Source organism: Gekko japonicus, unplaced genomic scaffold (assembly GCF_001447785.1).
Source record: "Gekko japonicus isolate JY-2015 unplaced genomic scaffold, Gekko_japonicus_V1.1 scaffold1722, whole genome shotgun sequence".
In the NCBI taxonomy this organism is placed as follows: Eukaryota; Metazoa; Chordata; class Lepidosauria; order Squamata; family Gekkonidae; genus Gekko; species Gekko japonicus.
The window spans coordinates 262,570-272,288 of NW_015160264.1; the positions used below are offsets into that span (position 1 = coordinate 262,570).

Genomic DNA, 9,719 nt, shown 5'->3' on the forward strand with positions numbered 1-9,719 from the left:
CTGAAGCCGTATCGACATGAAAGCATGCCTGTTTGACTCTCATGGGGTCCCCTAAAGAATTGTAGGGTTGTATCTTTGGCAATGGTACTTTGTGCTAGAAATCACTATCTCTTTATACAGAAATATCAGGACTGATTTCCCACAAGCCGCTGCTCCGCCCTCACTCTTCCCTTTCCCCCGATTGTATTCATCAGTTTCCCACTATTTGCTCCGCGGCTGCATTTTGACCTGCAGCTTCACCCGATTTCAGAAAACAGGATCAAGTAGACACGGGGGAAATCGGGCGAAGCTGCGGGGTAAAATGCATCCATGCAGCAAATAGTGGGAAATTGACACATACAATGGGGGGGGAGGGAAGAGCAAGGGCGGAGCAGTGGCTTGTGGGAAATCAGTCCAAGACTCTCTTCAGAGAAGGAAGGGTGGTTAAACCAGTTTAAATCTGTGGTGTAGATTCGCCCTTAGGGTCCAAAAGTATTTACAGGTAATTCCAATACATATTAGGCATGCAAATGACATAAAACCCCACCAAATGAATGGATACTACTCAGGACCTTCCCTTACCCTTCTGCAGCAACACAGAGCCCACTGTCAATGCTAATTTATCCTGGTGGGGTGCCAGGTACAGTTGGCAAACCTAGCAGAGGGGCTTGATCGCCAACAGGTGTTGCTCTATGACCCATCTGAAGGTTCCCAATCCATGAGATGAAGACCACTACTCTAGTCTATTTATGGAGAGTAAACCAATGCCAACAGTAAGTGCTTCAAAGAACAGTTGGGTTTTATACCCCCCTTTTCTCTACCTTAAGGAGTCTCGAAGTGGCTTACAATTGCCTTCCCTTCCTCTCCCCACTTTGTTCTGAGAGTTCTGAGAGAGCTGTGACTGACCCATGGTCACCCAGCAGGCTTCAGCTGTGGTCACATGGCAAGTTTACTGAGATTGGTTCCCACTGTATATTTGATCGGGGGTATTTATTTGTGGGTTGGGATGATCATACATCCCTCCCCAAACTGCTTTCATCATGCAACAAGGCTCCATGGACTGTCCAGATAGCTGTGCTGCCCAAGCGGTGGCGCGGAGCAAGATTTTTGTTTGTTTGTTTTCCTTGTGTATGCACATATGCACATAGACAAACCACCGTTCACGCGTTGGATGTATGCAGCACTGGATCAGTCATGCGCACAACGGCAGAACTCTAAAAAAAAAAAGTGCAATAAGGACATTCAGATCGGCTTCGATAGAGAGAATTGGTGGTCCAGACAGGCAGAATTGCGGGTTCACACCACAAGAATCCATTAAGTACTTGATTTTCGGGTGCTGGAAAAAGCACCACCAAATGGGGTTGATTGCGGGAAGAAGTGGGTTGCAAGACAGGAGGCAGAGATGCCCGTCTTATCAGCCCTTTTAAATCCGATAGGGAACAGGAGTGAAACCCGCTCAAAATGACTATGTGACCACGACCTTCATGGGGAGGAGGAATGGGGAAGCGAACCTGGCTCTCCAGATTAGAGTCTGCCACCCTAATGTGTTTCCCTTTCTTTTCTTTTTTTAGCAGTGTGCTTCCTGTACAAGTGTTTTTTTGCTAAAGCATCAGATCAGAAGTAGAAGTTCCCAAAGCTAATTAATCTGGAATATGGAGCACAACATTGGGCCCAAAACTGAGAGACGGAAACTGGCACCGCTCAGCTGAGGCAGAGGCATTGTCAGAGCTGGCATCAGCAGTCTAGGAGGAGGGCAGATACCAAGGCCTGAGGGCTCCAGAGGTGCCCACACATGGATAAACTTAATGCCCCTCCTATGAGATAATTATATTAACTTTGCTGCAGGCAGAGTGCCAGTTTTACCACTTAGTGCGATTAATCACTTGGGAAAGCCCATCAGAGGCAGGCGAGTGTCTGTTAAGCTCTTCCTCCTGGGGCTAGCCTTACAAACACCAAACCGGAGGACACGGCCAGTCTGATAATAGGCATGTTTACTCATAAGTAAGTCCCACTGGGTTTCATGAGGCTTACTTCTATATCCATGTAATACCTTTATTAGGAATAATAACCCAGTTGCACACAGCAGCTTGCCCATCCCCAGAGCTCTGTCAGACCAGATGTTCCAACTAAAAAAAAAAAGGAAAAGAGATTTTAAGCAGGTTTTTTTAGGTCATGGTTCATGCTAGGAAGCACGGAAAAGGAGCCTGCGAGCATTCAAGTCCATAAGGGTGAAAGAGTTTATCAGAGAGTGGAGCTTCATATGATATGAATTACGTGTAAATTTGCCGTTTCTGTCTGTGCAAATTTTGTTCTCCCTTGTCCTCTTCCTTGAAGGCTCTTGCCTTCTGTCTTGTTCCTCTGTAGATGGCCGCCTACTTGACACTGAGGGGGTTCATAGCAAACCATAAAACAAGCTGAGATAGAAAGAGCCAGTTCCAAACTATCTGAATTTATGTTCTGGCAAAGAGCTTCTCTCTGTACATCATGTGCTGAAGTAGGTATCTCTCAAAGCATGGGTGTCTCTTTCTGTTGAAATAAATAAATGGTGTTCCCTCATAGGAGCAGAATTTGTGGGACAGGCAGTTGTTGTGCCAAAAGACCTCCTCCCATGTTCCTTGGAACCATGATTAATGGATTTTTTTTTGTATCTGCCTGTGATAACAGCGCTAACTGGAAAATGCCATTGCCTGCAAACAAAAACTCACATTAGGCAAACCCAACCTCACTAGGTACCTTTCTTCCAAATGAATGTCCACAGAACTGCAGCAGAGCCCTTCCTTGGGGTGCCCCCTTTTTGGACGGCTACCCTTCAGTTAGGCTACCTGTTTCCAGTTATTCCACCCTGATAATGATGAATTCATCCTTGTCCACATGGTTCAATGACCCCCATCCCTCTGGCTAGAAAACATATGTGTTCCTCAATCCATATTACACAGGGACTCTCGTGAAGATTTTCTTCCTGTTGAAAAAGATGTGTAAAAGGAATCAACGGGACGGGAGAGATAACAAATTTACTCAAAAGGAAGACTACTCTGAATGTAAGACAACCCCCTTTTAAAATGTCTGAAAGTGTGCCGTCAAGTTGCAAACAACTCATGGTAGCCCCATAAAGTTGCACCTCAAGGAGTTTTTAAGGCAAGAGATGAGCAGAGGTGGTTTGCCATTGCTTTCCTCTGCACAGCAACATCCTTCTTCCTTGGTGGTCTCCCATCCAAGTACTAACCATGGGTGACCCTGCTTAGCTTCTAAGCTCCGATGAGCTCAGGCCAGGCTTGGCTATTAGGGCTGCTGAAAAAATGCTACATACACAAAACAATTATTATTGGACATAACTCTAACTCATATGTGAATTTAGGATCTCCTCCTCTTTTTCTTTTTGAAACCGTACCTAAAAAAAAAACTAGTCTTGCATTTGAGTGAATACTGTATTTAATCAAATGTGATTGGACGTGTGCCACCTGTCAAGTGAGGCCCAGTTTCCATCGCTCAATTCTTTCCACCAAAATGGCTTGGCCTTTTACAGACTTGCCTCTGATTGGTTGGAAAGGAGAAGGGCTTGTTCCAGGCCATAATTTAAAAGTCTGACAGCCCAGAGATTCCGAGTGGAGCTGATGTGTCAAGCCTTCGTGATGGAATCCGTAAGTTTTCTGCAGACTGAGGGTCTGGGTAAATGTGTTTTACAGATAGGTTGACTGTACTTGATCTATGAATGTCTAAAAATACATTGTGAGCTTTGTTCTGGTTAACGGCTAGGTGGGATGGGTTGTTAGAGCTAAAACTGCTGTATCATACATAAAGCTATATGAGAGGTAACTGGGTACTTCTGAATCAAGGTGGGTAGCAGAGTTATACTCTTCCAACAACAACAACAACAACAACAACTATTATTATTATTTCTTCTTCTTCCTACTCATGTCTGATGAAGGGGACTGACTCTTGAAAGCTTATACCCTAAAACTCTTATTGATTTCTAAGGTGCTACTAGGCTTGAAAGGAGCTGCGGTGGCTCAAGTGGTTAAGACGCTGAACTGCAGGCTGTGGAAGGTCAGTAGTTCAGCAGTTCGAGACCTGGGTGTCGCATGACGGAGTGAGCTCCCATCTCTAGTTCCAGCTCCTGCCAACCTAGCAGTTCGAAAGCAAGAAATTGCAAGTAGATAAACAGGTACCACTTCGGTGGGAAGGGAACAGCGTTCCGTGCCCCTTGGTGTTTAGTCATGCCGGCCACATGACCACGGAAAACGTCTTCGGACAGCGCTGGCTCTTCGGCTTGGAAACGGAGATGAGCACCACAACCCTAGAGTCGGATTCGACTGGCTTTCGAGCAAGGGAACCTTTACCTTTACTAGGCTTGAATCTAACTGTTTTACTGCAGACCAGCATGGCTATCCTCTGAAAATATTAGTATTAGTATTGTTATTTTAGTTGAGTTTTGTTTAGTGTTTCAGGAGGTGCGAAACCTTTTCTCATTCCTCTCCAGAAAGAGCATTGGTGTCTTACCTATTTGCCCCCACACTACAGAATATCTGCCTTTCCTTAATGCTGCTTTCCCTTCCCTTCAGCAACTGATTGTCGTCAACTTGCATTCTAGAAAAAGCATCAAAGTGACGGGGAAAGTCCACTCAGAGGCAAAGAGGTTTGTATTGGTGGGCATAAACTGTGATCTGGGTAGATGTTAAGAATATATATTTGTCCCTTTTCCCAAGGAGGTTTTTTGTCATCTTCTGGGCATGGAGCAGGGGTCACTGGGGGTGGGGGGGGAGGTATTTGTGAATTTCCTGCATGGTGCAGGGGGTTGGACTAGATGACTCTGGAGGTCCCTTCCAACTCTATGATTCTAATTTTTCAGCAAATATGGAAATTGCAACCTAGGGAAGATCCTGGTTGTATCCCTCGTATTAAATGCTCAGAACTGCTTGAACCAAAACATGTCCTTTGATGTTGAAACAAGGTATCACCAATGATCTTCTCCACTGGTCAGAAGTATGAATAATAATTCTTCTGCCCTGGGTAAAGTGGCCAACTTACTATCCCCAGCTCCTTGCTTGAACTGCAAGTTGACCTACAGGCTGCAAGGCAGCAATCCCCAATCCTGCTGAGCCTTTGGGCCTTTTTGAAATTTTGATACAGGGTGGTGGGTATAGTCACAAGGCTACTGTTGCAGGCAAGAAGTCAGAAATGGTTGTGAAGCTCCAAGCCAAGTGTCTTATGATGGGGGCAGCAGCTTCTTCCAAATGGACCCAAAGCTCCTGCAAGCTTCTGAAACTCCCCTGCTCCAACGGGGAGGAGGAAAGCTTAGATTAGTTGTTGTAGATTTTCCGGGCTATATGGCCGTGGTCTTGGCATTGTAGTACCTGACGTTTCACAAGCAGCTCTGACTGGCATCCTCAGAGGCATAACACAGAAAGATCACAGAGGTATAACACAGAAAGACAGAGTACAGGAGAAACAGATGTCCTAGAATGCTATGACAACCTGCTAGGTTGCCTTTGCTCCCCAAACGCCACCCTCCCCAGGAATATCTCCCCGATCTCCAGGAATTTCCCATGTCTGCATTGGCAACCATATCTCTTAGGATTGACCATATGGAACAGTTAGTTTATGGGCTTTTTCTGTGTTGGGTCCAGTCTTCTGGAGTGGGTGCGGAGGGCTCCTTTGCTCCGTTCAGGAAGGTGTATAAGGTAGTTTTTATTTCAGAGGGCATTTGGTGGAGAGTAAACTGTTTGGGCAGATCTTAACCTTTGTGCTGTTTTTATCTTGTCACGGACTATGATTTTGTCCTTGCAATTAGTTCCTTTGTTTTAGCTGAATTCAGTCCAGGTAGACAAGGTGGGAAATAAACAGTGAAACTTGAAATAAACATAAAACTATTGGAGTATTTCCTTGAGCGGTTGGACTTAAGATCTAGCAGCTGCTGTTAAACTGGAGCACCAGTTGTGTTCTGTAACGTGTCCTTTCCTATTAGCTTTGCCCTCAACTTGGGCTCAGATGGCTCGAACTTACTGCTTCACTTCAATCCTCGCTTCGACAACCAAGGGGACTTCAGAACCATCGTGTGTAACTCTAGGCAAGATAGAGAGTGGGGCGAGGCGCAGCGGGATGATCGGTTCCCCTTCCAGCAGGGAGAAGAGGCCATGGTGAGTGGTAGAGGGAAAGGAGAGAGCAGTGGTGGCTCCAAAGCTGGGGGAGGTGTCATAGAATCATGGAATCACAGAGTTGGTTCTCCAGGCGAACTGATCTCTGTCACCTGGAGATCAGCTCTAATTCCAGGAGATCTCCAGGCCCCACCTGGAAACTGGCAACCCTAGAGAAACACAGGCTTGAATGTCCACTCTGCCATGGAAGTTTGTTGGGTGCCAAGGGTTGCCAACATCCAGGTGGTAGCTGGAGATCTCCAGACATAAGCTCACCTGGAGAAAATGGCCACTCTAGAAGGTGGACTCTATGGTATTATACCCTATTGAAGTGGTTAAGTGCGAGGACTCTAATCTGGGAGGACCAGGTTTGATTCCTCACTCCTCCACTTGCAGCTGGCTGGATGACCCTGGGCAAGCCATAGTTCTGGCTCAGCTGTCCTTGAAAAAGAGCAGTTTCTGTCAGAGCTCTCTGAGCCCCACCTACCTCACAGCGTGTCTGTTGTGGGGAGGGGAAGGGAAAGGAGTTTATAGGCTGCTCTGAGACTCTGAGTGAAGGGTGGGATATAAATCCAATCTCTTCTTCTTCTTCTTCCTCTCCCCAAACCCTGCCCTCTTCAGGTTCCACTTCCCAAATCAGGTATTTCCCAGCCCAGAGCTGGCAACCCTCTGGGTGACTTAAGGGGCCAGTCACACCCTCTCCTGCTAAGGTGCCACCCAGGGTTGTTGCTGTGAGGTTAAAATGGAAGAAAGGAGACCAGTGTTGTAAGCCTCTTTGGGTCACCACTGGGGAGAAAAGCAGGATAGAAGTATCTAAATAAAATGTCAGGTTACTATATTTATTACAATATTCAGGGCTATTTTTGGGCAGGAACGCACAGGAACAGAGTTCCGGCTGGCTCCTGAGTTGGCCACACCCAGCAGGACCTCATTAGCATAATAGGCCACGCCCAACAGCAGAAACTCATTAGGATTGGCTACAGTAGGCATGTGTGGCCTAACTTGCAAAGGAGTCCCTGCTACAAAAAAAAGCCCTGGGTTTTGACAACAAACAAGGTAAACAGAATAAGAAGCAAAAGGGGTGTGTGGCTGGATGACCACATTTCTGGCAACACGGGGCTGCGGCCTAATATGCTAATTAGCTGTGGTGTCAGGGTATGGCCTAATATGCTAATAACGCGTTTCAGCTGTTGGGTGTGGCCTATTATGCTAATGAGTTCCTGCTGGGCTTTTTCTACAAAAAAAGCCCTGACAATATTTGTATGCTGCCTTTCTAGTCAGTCAGGGCCACGGAGGCAGCTAAGGTTAGACTTCCAGAGGAACTGATTGGCCACTCTGTGAGACAGGATGCTGTACTAGATGAACCATTGCCCTGACCAAGCAGGGCTCTTCTTATGGTCTGTTTGTATGATTGGTCCTGTTGCTCCTTCAGCTCTTGGCTGGTCTTAAATCTCTTTCTATCTCATTTGTTGCTATCTGTGGAGTATAAAGACATGACCTGTTGTGACTCCTCCACAGAATCCTGGAAGTATACATTGCCATACTTCCTGTTGAGGGGAAATGGCCGCTAGAATTAACTGACCAGACAAAAAGATGCTCCTGAGGTAGAAGTCCATGTGGTGTGATCGCCAGCCTCCAGGTGGGATCTGGGGATGACAGCTCATCTCCAGACTACAGAGATCAGTTCCCCTGAAGAAAATGGATACTTTGGAGGGTGGACTCTGGCATTGTCCCCAACAGAGGTCCTTGTCCTCCCCAGGCCCCACCCCAAAATCCCTAGGAGTTTCCCAATCAGGATCTGTCAACTATCCATCCCCTGCCAGTGGCCATGGGAGACCCAGCCATATCATCTTAAAATGGTACCCTGAGTTGGGCCCACACCTTCCATCTCTAGGATGGTGGAATAGTGCTACCACCTCTCCTGATAACTGCTGTGGGTTGACTCCGTCCTTGATCTTTCTCTCTCAGATCTGGATCTCCTTTGATGCCAAAAATATGACAGTGAAAATGTCTGAAGAGCATGAGATCAAGTTCCCCAACCGCCTTGGGCTGGAGCGCATAGAATTCCTCTCAGTGGATGGTGACTTCAAGGTCCAGTCTATCAAGATTGACTGACTTCCTTTGTGCTAGCCTCTCACTCTGTCCTGATAGGAGAATTGAGTCTGCAAATAAATTCACACCTGCTTCTTGACATCAGTCTGAACTTGTCTTGTTTCTAGGCTCCTTGGTCTTGCTGTTCTCATTCAAATCTCCGTTTTGATGCTAGCTTTATTTATCAAGCTATTCCTTAGCAGGGAGTTCTGATCTTTTTGTTGTTGTTGATCAGTCGCACAGTCGAGTCCGACTCTTTGCGACCCCATGGACCACATCACGCCAGGCCCTCCTGTCTTCCGCCGTCCTCCGGAGTTTGCTCAATTTCATGTTCGTTGCATCGATAACACTGTCTAACCATCTCATCCTTTGCCGTCCCCTTCTTCTTTTACCTTCAATCTTTCCCAGCATCAGGGTCTTCTCCAGTGAGTGCTCCCTTCTCATTTGGGGGTCAAAGTATTTGAGCTTCAGCTTCAGTATCTGGCCTTCCAGGGAACAGTCAGTGCGCGTGCACATACACCCTTCTGTCACTTTCCATTTGTTGTTTCTCGTTTACTCCGAGTTTCTTTTTAAGGCTGTTCTGTCTGTTCTTTGGGCCAATGTCTTATAGGGTTGCCAGCTCTGGCTTTGGAAACACCTGGATATTTGGGGGTGGAGCCTGAGGAGGGCGGGGTTTGGAGAGGGGAGGGACTTCAATATAATGCCATAGAATCCACCTTTCAAAGTGGTCATTTTCTCAAGGGGAACTGATCTATGTCACCTGGAGATCAGTTGTAATCCCAGGAGATCTCCAGCCACCCCCTGGAGGTTGGTATCACTACTGTCTTAACAGAGTCGCTTCTGAAACATGGCCTCGGAGTAATGCCAATAGCCCTTCTCAGAAGGTAGGAGGGAGGCAGATTGGACTATAGGATGAATTTACAGCCAACAACCGTTGTGGGTGTTTTGTTGGGCTTCATTTGTAAGGTTAGAAAAGCTGGGAGCTGATTCTGCCAGAATGATACACACAAACGTAACTCTAATTAGCCATGTTCATCTGAGCATAGGAACAATGCTGGATCAGGCCTCATAGTGCCTAACAAAGAGTCCCGTAGTCCCTTAAAGACTAACAAAATTTGTGGCAGGGCATGAGCTGTGGTATCTGAAGAAGGGAGCAGTGACTCACAGAAGCTCCTCCCCACCACAAATTTTGTTAGTCTTTAAGGTGCCACTGCACTCTTGTTCTTTTCTACAGCACTGTGTTGTTATATCGCTTAGCTAAGGTGTTGAAATAAGATTGGTGATGGGGGTTAGGCCCATTGTTTTCCTCCATGCTGTGTATTAGAGAGAGCAGTCTACAGTAAAGATTGTATGAACAGGGAAGAAGACTTGAAGAGTGTTTACAGGGTTGAATCTGAGGCTGAGCTGCAAAAGTTGAAAACATCCCGTCGAAATCTGAGCTTCCCCACCCCCTGCTTTTTCATCCTGAGCTAATGTAAAGAAAAGCCAGGGTTTTTATCTCTGGCATGCCAAATTGGG

General features: G+C 46.5%; 1 protein-coding gene across 1 annotated transcript; it reads left to right on the forward strand.

The window, feature by feature from the left end:
- The first annotated feature begins 3,584 nt into the window (after positions 1–3,584).
- Positions 3,585–8,288, forward strand: LOC107113667 (16 kDa beta-galactoside-binding lectin-like). The gene is made up of 4 exons (XM_015415020.1): positions 3,585–3,617; positions 4,539–4,612; positions 5,942–6,113; positions 8,079–8,288. Exons 1-4 carry the CDS (start codon positions 3,591–3,593, stop codon positions 8,223–8,225), a joined length of 420 nt encoding a protein of 139 aa, XP_015270506.1. The 5' UTR covers positions 3,585–3,590; the 3' UTR covers positions 8,226–8,288.
- Positions 8,289–9,719: the final 1,431 nt, after the last annotated feature.

Coding starts and splice junctions, on each gene's coding strand:
- LOC107113667 (XM_015415020.1), top strand. CDS start 3,591: ATGTGTCAAGCCTTCGTGATGGAATCC. Junction 3,618..4,538: donor AAGCCTTCGTGATGGAATCC/GTAAGTTTTCTG, acceptor CCTTCCCTTCAG/CAACTGATTGTCGTCAACTT. Junction 4,613..5,941: donor GTCCACTCAGAGGCAAAGAG/GTTTGTATTGGT, acceptor CTTTCCTATTAG/CTTTGCCCTCAACTTGGGCT.